Raw genomic sequence first — 17870 nt, 5'->3', positions numbered from 1 at the left:
ATCTCGGCTCACTGCAACCTCCGCCTCCTGGGTTCAAGCGATTCTCCTGCCTCAGCCTCCTGAGCAGCTGAGATTACAGGCACGCGCACTAGAGCCCATTTCTATAAGAAACAAATTAGAGGAAGTAAGCACTGAAACTATCATAAGAAGTTTCATTTCAATGAAAGCAAGCCATCATGTATTACTTATTATCTATTATATGTTATTATATAGCAAATTATGATATCCTGGTGATTGTGATTTTGAATTTTAATTTTCTATGTGTGATGGTTTACTACAAAATAAATAATATATACTCGTTTAAAACTTTAAAGACCACCATTTTCTGATGGGCAGGAGGATTAGCTGGGGGCACGCACCCAGTCCTTGGTTAAAGGAGGTCGGGTTTCGCGTGAACGCAACATCAATCCTGCACGTGATACACCAGGTGCGTAAAAATTAACACGCTTAGACAAAGGAAGCCCGCCGTCGCTTCCCACAGCTTTCATGAGCATATTTTAATACATGTTTAGGTTAATTCATTATTGGAAAATAGGAATCTTCTTTTCATTGCAGCAAACAAAAGTCCTTTCACAATATTGGTCATGGGCCGTTCAAATCCCCAAATGCTGAAACTCCTCTTAGGGATGCGCTGAAACGAGAGGACTAAGAATTAAAAAAAAAAAAAAAAAAAACAGCGATGAAGTGGAGATGTGGAAAGGCAAAGGGAAAGCTCTCAGGTGTGTGTCCGTCCCCGGGCGGTCCCTTTCTCCGCACCGCTTTGGTCCGGCGGGTAGTGCCGCGAGTCCGAGTGTGAGCAAGCCCGTCCTGGACAGCCGCGCGTGTGCGGGGAGGCGCCCAGGTGTGCTGTCCCAGGCCAGCTTTCCAGGGAAGCTCTCGGGGAAGCGTCCGGAGTGACGAGGGACCCACCGGGACCCCACTAGGGACCCCAGCCGAGCGCGCGCCGCCGAGGGTGGGGGTGGGGCCGGCGCCCCTGCCACCCGGTTACCTGGCGACAGGATGCCCTGCGCGGGGCGGCGGAGCGGGTGCGTGCGGCGGCGGTTGCGAGAGAGATGAGCCGCGGCGATGAGCCCGGGTAAGAGTTGGGCGGGGCGGGGCTCCTAGGGGAGCCGCGGGAACGGAGGACAGCAGAAGGGCATTCAGCAGGCGGCTCCCCGCTCGAAAACCCGGGACATCCCGGGTCCGCCCTTCTGCACTCGCCGCACATCTCCCGCTCGGCCCTAGGGCTGAGCACCCGCTGCGGCCCCCTGCGTCCGCTGTGGCTTACAGGCTGCCTGCGTGGTCTGCCGCCGCTGCCCGCCCAGCGCGCCCTCCGGTGGCAGCTTGCGGAAAGCGCCGCGCCCCGCCCCGCCCCAGGCCCGGCCTGATGCCGTCCCTCCGCCCCATCCCTCCGCCCCGCCCCGGCCTTCAGCCTTGACCCCGCCCCATTCCTCTGCCCCCACAGGTCCCGCCCAGTCTCTCCGCCCCATCCCATCCCTGCGCCCCGCCCCAGCCTTCAGCCCCGCCCCCTCCTAATTCCCTCCGCCCCGCCCCAGCCGTTAGCCCGCCCCATTCCTCTGCGCCCCCCAGCCCCGCCCAATCTCTCCGCCCCATCCCAGCCCTCAGCCCCGCCCCAGCCCCATTCCCTCCGCCCCGCCCCAGCCTTCAACCCTGATCCCGCCCCATTCCTCTGGCCCTAGCCCCGCCCAATCTCCCGCCGCATCCCAGCCCTCAGCCCCCTCCCAGCCCCAATCCCTCCGCCCCGCCCCATCCCTCTGCCCCGCCCCCACCTTCAGCCCCGCCACGCCACGACCCGCGACCGAACAGCCCCGGACGGTTCTGTTACAGAAAAGCAGCACCAGGAAGAGGATGAAGTTGACTCCGTTCTCCTTTCAGCGTCCAAGATCCTAAATTCTTCGGAGGGGGTGAAGGAAAGTGGCTGCAGTGACACAGGTAAAATCGCCAGACCGTGAAAGGCTCCTTTAACTATACACAGGCGGCAGCATCTGGCCTGTGCCACCTGCTCACCTGGCGTGCTTCCCACGGCCGTGATGACACGGACAGCAGCCACCACGGCACTCGCGCTTTGTGCCAGTGCTGTTGTATAATGTGCCAGTGCTGTTCTAAGCACGTAATGGATCAACTGTTTAATTCTCACAACACTTTTACGAAGTAGGTGCTATCACGATCCCCATTTTGCAGAGGAGGAAACGGGCACAGAGAGGTTAACTCCCTCAGGCCACACAGGCAGCGAGGAATGGAGCGGGCATTCAGCAGGGCGGCTCCGGACTGCCTGTCTTCACCACCACGCTATGCTACGTTGCTTCTCTGAATGCTAAGTAAGAATTGTTGAGTTTTTTGGACACACACTAAAACGATATGCAGTCAGCCCTCGGTATCTGGGAGTTCCGCATCCTTGGATTCAACCAACCACAGATGGAAAATATTCAGGGGGAAAAAAAAAATCTAAAAATAACAGTACCACAATTTTTAAATGCAAATTTTGAACAGTATAACAGCCATTTACATAGCATTTACATTGTATAAGGTATTACAAGTAATCGAGAGATGATTTAAAGTATACAGCAGGATACACATAGAAGCTATGCAAATACTACCCTATTTTGTATTAGGGACGTGGGCATCTGCAGATTTTGCTATCCGCAGAGGCTCTGGAACCAATCCCCTGTGGATATCCAGGGAGGAGTGTATACCTTTTCTAAAGAAAACTACTTTTTACAGTAAATATTTATGGACTACAGGATATTATATGGGGAGGATGTTTGAAATAGCCACATAGCTAAAGCTTTCAAGCGCCACATAAATTATGAATAAGATGGGGGTACCCAGCTAGGGGAATCTGAGGACATTGAAGGTGGAGTCCCAGGCGACTGCCTACATGCCTCTCAGAGGAGCCTGCTGTGAGGGGATATGCCGGGGAAGGAGCAGAGCACGGGGCAGGAGAAGGGTCTAGACTGATGTGCCATGCCCGGGCCCCCAGTTGCCCCTCTGTAAGATATGGGCAATCCTGATGCCAAAGTGCTGAACCACTAGAGGACTGAGGTTGGGACAGGATTTCTGCACCTCCATCATGCAAGATCTTCACAAAAAGCCTTGTCAGGGCCCGGAAAGAAGAGACTAGAGCAGCCACACCTCAGTAGACAGAAGACACCCGGGTGCCCAGGCACTACCAGGATGAGCAACACCCCAGTGGAGGCCAGCAGGACAGGCACTGGCCAGTCCCCTCTCCGCCCTCCTGCCTCCACCCTTGAGATATGCAGGTTTCCCTGGGCAACCAGGAGGGGCAGAGGGGCCCCCTGAACGAAGGAGAAAGAGTCCTCACAGAGAGTTGAGACATTGAGGTAGCTCCGTATTTACCTCAAAGAGAGCATGTAAGGTCAGAAGAAATAGAAGTACCTTAATTTGGCAAGATCACATGTTTTGTAACATGAATGAGGCTTAGGGTTCTGGAGAAAGATGCCAACATTTATAGAAAATAGTTACATGCAAAATAGCACATGTACATGTTTAAGAGTTACAGTCTTTCTTGCCAGAACACAGTGTTTACAGGTATGGGGTTGACACAGGACAGGTTCTTAATAAACACCAGTTATCTTGAGTCAGGGGCCACCCAGGAATTTCCTGCCTGCAACTACAGGCAAAACTAGGAGGTATGGCTGGCGCCCTTCTCTCTACTCTCCTACTTCATTGTCACCAAGTGATCCATTCCCCGTGTACTGAGAAAATAATGACCTGATTTGCATAACTACTGCCAGGTTACAAAGAGTTATAGAATATTCCCAAGGTCTCTCTGATTTCAGAACTAGTGGTTAACCTAATTAGCCCTTATTGGAATGGGTTTGTGAGAGACTTTTGAATTTGAGGGTGTCCAGGGTGTTGTTCCCAGCACCCTGTTGTACCTGAGCCTTCATTCATTCATTCATTTGTGGAGCATATTCTTTTGAGCACCTGCTAAGTTTCAAGTGCTGTTCTAGGTGCTGAGGATCCAACAGTGAACAAGACTTGCAAGATTCCCTGCCCACATGGAGCTTACCTTCTAGTGAGGGAACAGACAGACAAAGGCTATTGTGTGTAAGGGGGGAATAAATTCTATGGAGAAAATAAGGCTGAGAAGGGGCGGAGGAATATTTGGAGTGGCAGAGGTGGGTGGGAAGTGTGTCATTTTTAAACAGGGTGGTAGGAAAAGGGCTCACTCAGCAGGTCACGTCTGAGCCAAGACCAGAAGGAAGTAAAGAAGCAATCTGTGCAGATTTCTAGGGAAAGAGCACCGCAGGCAGAGAGAATGGCAACTGCAAAGACCCTGTGGTGGGAGCGTGGCTGGTGTGATTGAGGAACAGTTGCTCTTGTAAATGGAGCAGAACAAGTAGGGAAGGGTAGGAGGGAGGAACCAGGACAGGGCTTTGTAGTTCCATGGATGAATTTGGGATTTATTCTGAGAAAATTGAGAAGCACTGGAAAATTTTGAGAAGACTTCTCTCCCCTCCGTCTTGACTAGAAATTTTGAATTTACCAAATTATCATCATATTGCCTCTGCAGTAATGAGTTAGTGTCTCTTGAGCATTCACTATGTGCCGTACACCTCGTACACCTCAGTAAGGGCTTTATCTACAAACTGGACACTCGCCTAGAGTTATCCCCTCACTGCGAGTGTGTGGCAAAGCTAGAATTCAAATCTGGGCAGCAGGCAACCTGCTGCATAGCTCCTTGCGTAATGACTGTGACAAAGCCTCATGCAGAGGGTGCCACACCTCACAAAGCTTTGTAAGACAGGGACATCTAGGAATGAACTTGAATTGTCACAGCAGAACTCAGTATTAGAACCTGCAGCCAGGCGTGGTGGCTCACGCCTGTAATCCCAGCATTTTGGGAGACCGAGGCAGGAGGATCACCTGAGGTCAGGAGTTTGAGACCAGCCTGGCCAACATGGTGAAACCCCATCTCTACTAAAAATACAAAAATTAGCTGGGTGTGGTGGCACATGCCTGTAGTCCCAGCTACTCAGGAAGCTGAGGCAGGAGAATCACTTGAACCCGGGAGGCAGAGGTTGCAATGAGAAGAACCTAAGAATTACAAAGCTTGCAGAGAGCCTGACATCTTATATAGAATCGTTACCCTGTTGCATTTTCAGAATTTATTTGTTCCTCTTGGTCTGTTTGCTACAGGTATGCAGTTGGTACTTTTTGTATACATTGAATACAATATTTTTTGCAGGCTCGGAATAAAAATTACCTCAAAAGTCATCCCATTGATAACTACCTTGTTTTTCACTTTTGACAGAAATATGAAACAGCTGGAAAATTTAAGTTGAATATGAGATGAGTAATATTCTTACATTCCCAATAAACCCTCTTGGTGGGTAGGACCATGCCTTCCGCATTGTTTATATGCCTCCCGATATTGTATATTTAGCAGGGACTTGGTAAATGGTGAAGTGTGATTGTGTTTTATCTCCTGGGTTCTTTGATAATTTCCCTTCCAATTCTAGAATCACGTAATTCTGTGTGACTAAGTTTTGCCTAGTTTTAAAATTACCTTTCCTTTGGGAATAAGTAGCAGCCGATGTCTCTGAAACTCATAAGAAAAACAGAAAGTTATGTTAATAGCTTTTAAAAATAGATGAATCCGACTCCCTGCCTACTCTCTGCCTGTGCAGAATCATCTGAACTTTGCTGGAGAAAAACACTCACTTTTGAGTCATACCATGAATCTAAAATGCACTCTCAATGCTGTTGGGAAAACTTACTTTATTTCCACAGAAAATTCTTCTTCAAATCCTCTGCAAAAAAGCTATTTCACTCCTCCTGTTCTCAAATCTCGAACACGTTTCTCCCTGGCCGCTCCACTCATAACATGGTCCCACTCTATATGAAAAAAGTAGAAGCACTCAGACCCAAACTCCTTCATTCTCACCCTTCACATTTGTGAAACCCATATTCTAGGTCTTCTCCCATTTCAACGGAAGAATTGTCCTTGATCAATCAAAAGTGATTTCCTCTGGATCTCATCTCCTGTGGAATTCTCAAGTCCCAGCTTCTGCAATTAGCCTCCCTCATTGTCCAGAATTATTGCTTTTCTCCCTTTCTACTATGTGATTCCGGCAGCAAACAAGCATGTTAGAATGTCCTGTGGTTTAAAAAAAAAATTCCTTCTCTAAGCCAGATGTGGTGGCACACACCTGTGGTCCCAGCTACTCCGGACGCTGACATGGGAGGATCGCTTGAGCCTTGGAGGTGGAGGCTGCAGTGAGCCAAGATCACGCCACTGCACTCCAGCCTGGGCAACAGAGTGAGACTCCATCTCAAAAAAAGAAAAAAAAATCCCTCTTGACCTTCACATCTCTTCCAGGATGCACTGTCTTCCCTTCCACAGTGAAACTAGAAACAGTGACCTATCCTCCATGCCCACCAATCTCCACATTCCATTCTCTCCTCAAGCACTTCGTTCGGGCTTCTATGCATGTCCTTCCGCATGGCCAGCAGTGACATCTATGTTTGTTTGTTTATTTATTTATTTTAGATGGAGTTTCGCTCTTGTCTCCCAGGCTGGAGTGCAGTGGCACAATCTCGGCTCACTGCAACCTCCACCTCCCATGTTCAAACGATTCTCCTGCCTCAGCCTCCCGAGTAGCTGGGATTACAGGCACATGCCACCACACCCAGCAAATTTTTTGTATTTTTAGTAGAGACAGGGTTTCACCATGTTAGCCAGGATGGTCTCGATCTCCTGACCTTGTGATCTGCCCGCCTAGGCCTCCCAAAGTGCTGGGATTACAGGTGCGAGCCACCGCACCCGGCCCATCCGTGTTGAATGATGTGTTCATTGCTGCTCCCATGAATCATACACTGATAGACCCACCTGACTATTGGATATCTCTTCTTTGATGTTTAACAGACAACCTAGCCTTAACATATCTAAAAATGTTTTTCTCCTAAAGTACGTTCCTACTCTACTGTTTTCCCCCAGTAAATGACATCATCCCTCATCCATCTGCTCTCACCAAAAAACAAGGAGCCATCCTTCATTCGTCTCTCCTGGCCCCAACGAATCCTCCAGCAATGCTGCTGGCTTCATGTCCAAAGTATATTCTGAATCTACCTGCTTTCCCCACCTCCCCCACCACCATTCCAGTCCAAGATATCTTCATCTCCACTTGGATTATTGCAGTAGCCCTGCAATTGCCTTCTCACCCCCACCCCATACTCTATTATCATGTAGCAGATTGACCTGTAAACTTTTCAGTCAGATCAAATCATTCTCATGATGGAAACCTTCCAAAGTTCCCCGTTTCACCTGAAGGAAAAGCCAACCCGCTCAGCTTGGCCTGGAGGCTCTGCATAACCTAGCCCCTGTCTCCTGCTCCGACGTGTCCTCATCGTGTGCTCCCATGGACCCACTAATCTGCTTAGTAACAGCGCAATCACGCTGAGGCCAAAAAAGGAAGAAGAGATGGAAGATGAAAAATAGATGTAGACAACATGTATAAATCCCATTGCTTTCTTTAAAATCTTTGATTTACTGTATCCCTTTATTAAGTCTGTACATTTCTTTTGGTCTCATATTTCTTATTTGGTTTTAGCTAAAGGAATCTTATATTTAGCTTTGAACTTGCAAATCCTCCTAATGAAAGGAAATCTGTACAGAAAAAGGAAGCTATTCCTGTAGGTATAGGAAGGAGATAGAATTTTGAACAGTTACATCACTCAGAATAGAGTTGAAGGCTGAATATATTTATGAGAATGATATCCTATCTTCGTGTTTAAATAAAGAGCTGTGTGGAAATTACGGTTACAGAACAGAATGTAAACATAAACCTTCACAGTGTATAAATCACATAACTAGCAAATACCATGAAAAGAGGGAAGTAGGCATGGGAGGAAATAGAATGCTAATTTTCTCATCTCTCCTGGCAGGGAGTAAGTCAACAATGAATACAATAGAACTGTATGTTATTGAAACAATAAAGGTTTCAATCTCTTAATTCTTTTCATGTTAATTTGCATTAGTTTACAGGGATCTCTTAGGAAATAATATCTCTCGTGTAGTAAAAAAAAATCTAAATACTAGAAATAATTTCCACTACTTGCAGTTTTAAAAATTCTCTTAAATTCAAGTAAATATAGGCACTATTTATGTAAAATACCATTTATGTATAAAATGATTCCACTTCGTCCACATATGTGCATAGAGAGCTGACCGAAAGATGGCACCTAAAATTAACAACAGTTCGTTGTGGGTGGCAGGATTCTAGATGGTATATTCTTCCCGATTTGCACTTTGGTCTAGTTAAGTTCATTAGAAGAGGTTACTTTAGAGTCTGAAAAACGTTGTGTTTCCTTCCTGTGCTGGTCTGGGCCTTCCTTCAGTTCCTTATTTTTTAGATGAACAGTTCAGGATACCAGGAGTTTAGCTGCCATTTTATTCCCAAGAAGAGGCAAAGCTAAGCAAGATCCAGACAGCAAGATCCGCCCTCTGACTGAAGGTGGAGGCAAAGCTAAGCAAGATCCAGACAGACTTGCCCTCCCTCCCCACCCTCTGACTGAAGGTGGGATTCTTCAATAGCCAGGCAGCTCCAGGCTGCAAACCAGCGTTGCCCCTTTGGTGGTGAGGGTCAGAGAGCAGAAGGGGTGCCTCTACTTTGCAAGCGGCTTCTCTAACATCTGACAGTCTGCCAATCCAAAGGAGATTCGCTGACCTCTTTTAAAACTTAGGGCAGAAATTATCAGCCTAGGGGAACGTTCCATCATAGCTCTCATTTTACTTAGGACACTGAAAGCTTTTATGAATACACTCTTTAATAAAAAGTTTACAAAGCAAGCAGCCTAACATGCAGACAAAGAGGGATATAAGGGCATTTGCAAACATGATAGAGTCTCCCCCTGTTGCAGATCTATAATCTATCCAGGACGGTATCAAGCAAGTGACATTCTGCCTATTATCAAAAGAAGCTGGAGTACTTCTGTCTACTGTATCTTAGTATCAGAGTCGCCAAGCAAAACACAACAGTCAAGCACCGGATGGAACAACCCTTTAGTCACAGACTGAAGAGACGGAGCAAGATCAGCCTCAGTAGTGGGTGTTGGTTCCCCATGGCCAGAGGGCCCCTTCTGGCCCATCTATAATCTAGCAGGGGACAGTTAGAGTAGCAGGGTTGGCCAGGTATCATATGACACACACACTTAAGCAGAACAAAGGAGTACACACTGAGTCTGAAGCGGGGAGTGCTATCCCCACACATGGTAGCAAGTCCAGCACAGGCTGTGAACGAGGACTTTAGAAAGAGTCCCCTTGGTAAAGAAGTGTTCCAGGCCCAGGCCCATTCATACATGGCCAAGAGGGGATCTAAAGACTGTGAATGTGAAACTGCCCTTCCCAAGGGAAGCCACAAGTGCGTACTGTGCTTAAGCCAGGACAAAAATTATGCTGTTGATCCAACTTGGTTTCCATAAGGGGAAAAATGTCACATGGAAATTTCACAGAAATTGAGGCCTGTATACTACTTTGCCAAGGGTCTCCCATAATATGAGCATTATTAGGTTTTTTTTGAATGCAGTTTATATCCCAGAAACAAAGATATTTGATATTTGAGTTTTTGAGAGTTCTAAGTGTGGTGTTGCAAATTAACGGTGTACTCTAAAAGTGAAGACACTATTACAACCTCAAGTGGATATATTAAGTCAAGCGAGAATTATCACTTAAGCTTATGTGACTAGCATAGTGTGAATATCAGAAGTTCTCATTATCTCTGCCTCACTATCCAAGAAAGTTAGGAGACTGCTTTCTATTACAGGTTTTAAAAAATAAAATTTAAGAATTAAGTCACATGGTTTTTCAATTTTGCCTCTTAGAATATGGCTGCATAGCAGAATCAGAAAATCAAATCCAACCACAATCAGCATTGAAAGTGAGTCTATATTCCATTTTATTATCTCCAAAATTCTGGGTAAAGGCTGATCTTTTTCAGAATAAATACTCCCTAAATGCAAACAGGTTCTCTCACTTTATCCTCACAAGGATCTCCATGAAAGCACATTGGGGAGTTAGCAAAATGCCTAAGAATGTGAACCACCTGACCCTCACAGGATCTTTTCAAGTAATAGGCAACTTTGGGAGACATAAAATCATAACAATTCAAGAATACGTTTACCTACCTAAAAATACTCAATTTCATACTTTACTTTTGTCATAGGTCCTTCAGCAGCAGTTGGAATCATTTCAGGCTTTGCGAATGCAGACTTTGCAGAATGTCAGCATGGTATGTTTCTTTTGATCTATATATGAAATATCTCACCTTGAAGTATCATCCCATCTTCTAAGCTGATGGTCACTAGCCAATGGATTAGCTGACACAGAATTTAATATAATAGAGGCCACAGCATATTCTAGGCTCAAAATTTATTTTAAAGAAACTACATTCTTCTCTCTGTTATACTTGTATTTGGAAACAAGCCAAAAGAGATAGCACTCGCTGATTTTTTAAATACACGTTTAAAGTCTATATATAGACTACAAATAGGGACCCTCATTATAGGTGACATGAAGTCTAATTCAAACTGGCTTAGGGAAAAAATGCACTTTAATAGCTCAAGTAAATGAAAGTCCTGGAGAGAGCTCACTTCAGGATGGCTGAGTCCACATGATCAGGTCTTGTGTTGTCAAAATAGGTCTCACTCTGTATCCTGATTCTGCTTTCCACAGTAGGGGATTCTCAGACTCCTTGTGGTGGTAGAAGATCTGCTAGAAGGTCCAGTTCTTTCTCCTTCCAAATTCAAGTCAGAGAAGAGAGTACACTTTGCTTTGAGAAGGAGTTTCATTTTTGTCACCCAGGCTGGAGTGTAGTGGCATGATCTTGGCTCCCTGCGACCTCTGCCTCCTGGGTTCAAGCAATTCTCCTGCCTCAGCCTCCTGAGTAGCTGGGATTACAGGTGCCCACCACCATGCCTGGTTAATTTTTGTATTTTTAGTAGAGACCAGGTTTCACCACATTAGCCAGGCTGGTCTTGAACTCCCGACCTTAGGTGATCTGCCCACCTCAGTCTCCCAAAATGCTGGGATTACAGGTGTGAGCCACCGCACCCGGCTACACTTTGCTCATAATAGTTTAGATTGAGGTTCTTGGCCTGATTCAGATGGATCCCGACTGGGTCACATGCAATGCTTGAACCAATCACTGTCAGGTGGCAACTGTTCCCTGACTAGTGAGCACTCAGTCAGGTGCCCCTGGGAGTTAGAGGCAGAATCAATACTACCATAACCACACTTCATCCAGAAGAAATAAGGAGAAGTATAAACAGAAGGCTAGAGTATAGATATTGGGGGTATGTAACACACACATATTCACTAAAGACCCAATGTAAACTTCATCCCAATATTCTTATGCTAAAAGCACCTGCAGGGAAATAGGAAGGGAAGATAACTCCTCCTAAGGGGGACAGAATAGATTCCAAAGGTCTCTTATTCAACAATGTAAAAATCAGACACCTAAAATCATTTGAATATAGTTCATAAAACTTTGTTTTACTAAATTGCTTCTGATTATAACAAGGCATAATCTTCTTAAAGATTAACGATAGAGATTACAATAAATTAAGTAGCTTTCATTTATATTCTATAAGATGGGAAAGACTGTTTATGGGCAGGAAATTTAAACACACCTTTTAATTATAATGTCTATTATTCCTGTACATTCATAAGTTTACAAATCTGAAATCAAATTTTTCTCAATTTATCTTTTAAAGGTACAGTCGGAAATCAGTGAAATATTGAACAAAAGTATTATTGAAGTAGAAAACCCACAATTTAGCTCAGAAAAAAATCTGGTGTTTGGCACGCGCATTGAAAAGGATTTGGTATGTTATTCTACAGAAATCATTTCTATATGTAGGTACTTCAAAACGTGACTACCATCAGTTCATTTCACTTTACATGGTCCTCTTTGTTACAGGAAAAATGGACCATCAGAGATGAAAATAAGGAAACTCCGGTCCTGAAAACCTTAAAAGATGTGTATTTACCTCTGTACTTTTGCAGTTTTCCCATTTCTCTTAAGAGTCTGTGAGGGACATTTGACTTAGTCCAGATCGTGAAAGATTCCCGAGTAAATTCAAATACAAGGCAGTTTTTATAGCCAATCTATGCACTTAGGATTGACCTAGGTCTGGGGTAAATTCCCTAGAAAAGCTCCAAACCAAAGTTACCATCACTGTGTCCACACTGACTCGAATTCACACTTCCAGGATAGTCACAGTCCTAAAATCATCTGAAATGAGTGCAAGCTAAGGTTAACAAATAGCCCAGAATTGGAAACATTCATTTGCCTGAAACTCCCATTTGACCTATGGGTTCCATCTTTCCCACCTATGACAGCCTCTTGAAGGACGCTAAATTTCTCTATTTCTGAAATTGAGGGGTTGGCCCATGTATCTCACCCCAAAGGAAATAAGAGCAAGTTCTAAGCAAATTGTGAAGACCAGAGTTACAGATCTCAAAATAACTGTTGGAGAAAATAAATCATACTTGTTATGCTCCTTTGCTGTAGAAATGGATAAAATGCCTGTTTAGGGTACATAAATAAACCCTGAACAAAATATTATCTGTACTGCTTGATCCTGTGGCAAATGACAATACATTTATAGTGTACTTCTTATTGTTACAGCCTACAGAGAATCAAGAAGGAAACCTTTCTATGGAGAAAAGTCATCATTTTGAGGATTCCAAGACACTTCATTCAGTGGAAGAAAAATTAAGTGGTGATAGTGTGAACAGTCTCCCTCAAAGTGTAAATGTTCCATCCCAGATACATTCTGAGGACACATTAACTCTGAGAACTTCAACAGACAATTTATCTTCAAACATAATTATACACCCTTCAGAAAATTCTGACATCTTGAAGAATTATAACTTTTATCGTTTTCTACCTACTGCACCTCAAAATGTGATGTCTCAAGCTGATACAGTAATTCTGGATAAATCCAAAATTACTGTGCCTTTTCTCAAGCATGGATTTTGTGAAAATTTAGATAACATTTGCCATTCTATCAAACAAATGAAAGAAGAGCTTCAAAAGTCACATGATGGGGAAGTGGCACTTACAAATGAACTTCAGACTTTACAAACTGATCCAAATGTTCACAGGAATGGTAAATATGACCTGTCCCCTATTCACCAGGATAAAATGAACTTTATTCAGGAAGAAAACATGGACAGTAACTTAAATGAAGATATAAAATCAAAGAGAATTTCAGAATTAGAGGCATTAGTGAAGAAATTACTCCCCTTCAGGGAAACAGTGTCAAAATTCCATGTGCATTTTTGTAGAAAATGTAAAAAGTTATCTAAGAGTGAAATGCACAGGGGAAAGAAAAATGAGAAAAACAATAAAGAAATTCCCATCACTGGCAAAAATATTACAGATTTAAAATTCCATTCCAGAGTTCCAAGATACACACTGTCCTTCCTCGACCAAACAAAACATGAAATGAAAGACAAAGAAAGACAACCATTTCTAGTAAAACAAGGATCAATAATATTTGAAAATGAGAGAACTTCCAAAGTTAATTCCGTTACTGAGCAGTGTGTTGCAAAAATTCAGTACTTACAGAATTACCTAAAAGAATCTGTGCAGATACAGAAAAAGGTAACGGAACTGGAGAGTGAAAATCTAAACCTTAAGTCCAAAATGAAACCTCTTATCTTTACCACACAATCTCTCATACAGAAAGTTGAAACATATGAAAAGCAACTTAAGAATCTGGTTGAAGAAAAGAGTACTATTCAGTCTAAATTAAGTAAAACAGAAGAAGACAGCAAAGAGTGTCTTAAAGAATTTAAAAAAATAATTAGTAAATATAATGTTCTGCAAGGCCAAAATAAAACTCTAGAGGAAAAAAATATACAACTTTCTTTAGAGAAGCAACAAATGATGGAAGCATTAGATCAACTAAAAAGTAAGGAACACAAAACTCAAAGTGATATGGCCATTGTCAATAATGAAAATAATCGAATGAGTATAGAAATGGAAGCAATGAAAACCAATATTCTGTTGATACAAGATGAAAAAGAAATGTTAGAGAAAAAAACACACCAGCTTCTAAAAGAAAAAAGCTCACTTGGAAATGAACTAAAAGAAAGCCAGCTAGAGATAATGCAGCTAAAAGAGAAAGAAAGATTGGCAAAAACGGAACAAGAGACACTTCTTCAAATAATAGAAACAGTTAAAGATGAAAAACTCAACCTTGAAACAACATTACAAGAATCTGCTGCTGCCAGACAAATTATGGAAAGAGAAATTGAGAATATTCAAACCTACCAATCTACTGCCGAAGAGAATTTTCTGCAAGAAATAAAAAATGCAAAATCAGAAGCAAGTATTTATAAGAATAGCTTGTCAGAAATTGGCAAGGAATGTGAAATGTTATCAAAAATGGTAATGGAAACCAAAACAGATAATCAGATTCTAAAAGAAGAACTAAAGAAACATAGTCAAGAAAATATAAAATTTGAAAACAGCATCAGTAGACTTACTGAAGACAAAATACTTTTAGAAAATTACGTAAGAAGCATAGAAAATGAAAGGGATACCTTGGAATTTGAGATGCGGAATCTTCAACAAGAATATTTAAGTTTAAGTGATAAAATTTGTAATCAGCATAATGACCCTTCAAAAACAACTTATATTTCAAGAAGAGAGAAATTCCATTTTGACAACTATACTCACGAAGATACTTCTAGTCCTCGGAGTAGGCCTTTGGCTTCAGATTTGAAAGGTACGCAAGTCCTGGTAGATTAGTAGAGATGTGTTTAAGATTCTTTTAGCCTATTGGGCACTACAGAGTACAGAAATAAGGAGGAAACTTTAAAATGAATACAATTTTGTTTTGTAAAATTTGTATCCAATTTATTATACAGTGAAATTATTTAGGAAATTTTTCTAGATAAAATTTATATTATTTTATTTATATTATATGCATTGTATGTGTACAAACCAACTTTGGCAGTGAGCAAGAGGGAGTTAATTATTATTTTAAAGTATAAGTAGCACTCCCACCTTAAAAGAATTCTTTTTTTTTTCCTAGGAATTCCAAGTAAACTGTATCATTTGCTTCCATCCAAGATATATAAATAAACTACTAAAATCAATGTTTCAAAACCTTTGTCCAAGTACTTTTTCCCCCCACAAAATAATTTTAAATTATGTGATTACATTAACCTGGTAATTGATTAGACTAGTTTTTAAAATTAGAAATTGGAATTAGGTATATATTTTATACTGTCAAGAACGGTGGCGAATCTGAGATTTTACCCAACTAGTAAGCTTATATTTTAGCCTGCCACAGTTTTGTGGGTTCTAGTGGAAGGCACAAGACTCCTGAGCGAGAGATTAAGGAGAGTTTGTTACAATAGCAGGAGCCAGGGAATCAGCATGTTTGCATTGGTTGTCCAAGCCCCAGTTTCTACAGGCAGCGTAAAGAGGATCACACAGTGGGTTGCATTACAGGAGAGAGTGAGCTTAGAAACCTGAGTATTATAATGGATAGTAAGATGCCTGCCCTTTCCTGTAGGTGGAAACACTACACTGGACAATACACATGCCTGCCCTGGCTCCAGAGGAAACACAATCTCTAGCTTCCAAGGTTGCAAGCACACCTGTTCTGTGCTCCAGAGACACTCTGTCTTCCAAGACTGCTATTCAAATATTCCTTGTTGAATTCTGTCCAAAGCTTTTTCTACATTTATTGGAGGTGATCCTGTTTTTCTCCTTTAATCTGTTAATATGGTAAATTATGTTAATTTTGAAACACTAACCTTGAATTCCTGGGATAAACTCCACTAGGTGATGTTGTATTATTCTTTTAATATACATTCCTGGATTCAATTTGGTAATATTTTGTTAAGGATTTCTGCTTCTGTATTCAGAAGGATGTTGTCTTGTAATGTTATTATGTTGTAAAGTTATTATGTTTCTTGTAATGTCTTTGTCTGGCTTTGGTATCAGGAAAATCCTGTTGGGAAGTGTTTCCCCTCCTCTATTTTCTGAATTTGTGTAGGATTGGTATTATTAATATTATTCCTTCCTTAAATATTTAAATATGTAATACTCATACATATTTGTAAAATATATAATATGTAAATATTCACCAGAGGGCCTGGATTTTTCTAAATGGGAAGGTTTTACATTGCTAAATGATTTCTATTAATATAGAACTACTCAGATTTTCTATTTCTTGAGTTAGAGTTGATAATTTTGTATGTTCTGAGCAATTTGTACATTTCATGTAAGTTCTCAAATGTATTGTCACAAAGTTGTTCATAATATTTCTTATTAGCATTTTAACATTCAAAGGACTTGTAGCGATGTCCCCTCTTTAATTTCTGACATTGGTAATTTGGGGGTTCTTTTTTCTTTATTATTCTTGCTAGAGTTTTACCAATTTTATTTTTCTTTTCAAAAAATCAGCTTATTATTTCATTGATTTTTCTTGCCGCTTTGTTTTTTATTCCATTGATTTCTGTTCCTATTTAGTAATTTCATTCCTTTGGGTTATCTGGGGCTACTTTGCTCCTTCCCTAGTTTCGTACCTGCATTAACTGCATCACAGAGTCTGGTATGTTTTCATTTTCATTCAGTTCAAAATACTTTCTTTTTCACTTGTGATTTATTCTTTGACCCAATGGATTGGAAGTGAGTTGCTTGATTTCTAAATGTTTGGAGATTTTCAGTTATTTTTCTTTTATTGATTTCTAATTTAATTCTGTTTTGATCAGAGAACATACTCTATAATCTTTTTTAATTTATGGAGACTTATTTTATTGCCCAGAATATGGTCTGTCTTGGTTGATGTTTCAGGTAAACTGGAGTGTTCTATAAATGTCAACTGAGTAAACGTGGTTGACAGGTTTGAGCAAATCTATATCTGTACTGATCTTGTGTCTGCTTGTTCTAACAGTTACTGATAGAGGAACAGAGAAGTTGATTTGTTCATTCTATAAATTTGTTTAATGTGTTTTACAGCTCTTTTTTTTTTTTTATTTTTTTGAGATGGAGTCTCACTGTTGTCAGCCAGGGCTGGAGTGCAATGGAACAATCTCAGCTCACTGCAACTTCCACCCTCCTGGGTTCCAGCAATTCTCCTGCCTCAGCCTCCCGAGTAGCTGAGATTACAGGCGCCCACCACCATGCCCGGCTAATTTTTGTATTTTTAGTAAAGACGGGGTTTCACCATGTTGGCCAGACTCATCTCGAACTCCTGACCTCAGGTGATCCACCTGCCTCGGCCTCCCAAAGTGCTGGGATTACAGGCGTGAGCCACCGCGCCCGACCATTTTAGGTCACTTTCTAACAGTAGTGTAATGATTTCAAATTGCTTTATGAAGATTTGTGGAAATATATATAATATTGGGGGGAGGGAGGATAATATATGTTTTTCTAGCTATCTCCCATAGGCTTATAGCCTGCCCCCTTGATAAGGTGTGAGGAGGAATAAACTGGAAACAGGTCTTCTCAGTCTTTTTTCTTGTAAAGTAACGTGCGTTCTACAGTTGATTTCCTACAAGTAACTAACCTCCACCTTACCCTGCTCTCTAATTTTGGTAAAGGCTGTAGAGTGACTAATGTAACTGTTAAACGCAGCCAGAGGCTGGCCGTGGTGGCTCACGCCTGTAATCCCAGCACTTTGGGAGGCCAAGGCGGGTGGATTACCTGATGTCAGGAGTTCAAGACCAGCCTGACCAACATGGTGAAACCCCATCTCTACTAAAAATACAAAATTAATTAGCTGGGCTTGGTTGGCAGGCGCCTGTAATCCCAGCTACTCAGGAGACTGAGGCAGGATAATCGCGTGAACCCAGGAGGCAGAGGGTGCAGTGAGCCGAG

General features: G+C 42.3%; 1 protein-coding gene and 1 long non-coding RNA gene across 6 annotated transcripts in view; one reads left to right on the top strand and one right to left on the bottom strand.

Moving 5' to 3' along the window:
• Positions 1 to 482: 482 nt before the first annotated feature.
• Positions 483 to 1443, bottom strand: LOC134758380 (uncharacterized). Its single transcript, XR_010133563.1, has 2 exons — positions 757 to 1443; positions 483 to 631 (listed from the first exon to the last, which is right to left on the bottom strand). It is a non-coding gene; the product is annotated as an uncharacterized lncRNA (long non-coding RNA).
• The window catches only part of CCDC110 (coiled-coil domain containing 110), a 25594-nt gene continuing 8699 nt past the window's right edge, over positions 976 to 17870 (top strand). Inside the window, exons 1-7 of one of the 5 annotated variants that reach the window (XM_055384895.2) lie at positions 976 to 1075; positions 1828 to 1932; positions 9847 to 9902; positions 10188 to 10253; positions 11737 to 11847; positions 12654 to 14763; positions 15073 to 15136. In XM_055384895.2, the coding sequence (XP_055240870.2) occupies positions 1066 to 1075; positions 1828 to 1932; positions 9847 to 9902; positions 10188 to 10253; positions 11737 to 11847; positions 12654 to 14763; positions 15073 to 15122 (2508 nt within the window). In that variant the 5' untranslated portion in view covers positions 976 to 1065 and the 3' untranslated portion in view covers positions 15123 to 15136. Of the gene's footprint in view, positions 1076 to 1826; positions 1933 to 2181; positions 2319 to 9846; positions 9903 to 10187; positions 10254 to 11736; positions 11848 to 12653; positions 14764 to 15072; positions 15137 to 15558; positions 15739 to 17870 lie in introns of those variants that run through there. The other 4 variants (XM_031010044.3, XM_031010046.3, XM_031010045.3 and 1 more) reach the window with 4 other exon arrangements.

This window comes from Gorilla gorilla, chromosome 3, assembly GCF_029281585.2.
Source record: "Gorilla gorilla gorilla isolate KB3781 chromosome 3, NHGRI_mGorGor1-v2.1_pri, whole genome shotgun sequence".
NCBI classification, from domain to species: domain Eukaryota; kingdom Metazoa; phylum Chordata; class Mammalia; order Primates; family Hominidae; genus Gorilla; species Gorilla gorilla.
The sequence above is the reverse complement of the archived record's forward strand: the minus strand, read 5'-3'. Positions and strand labels throughout refer to the sequence as shown.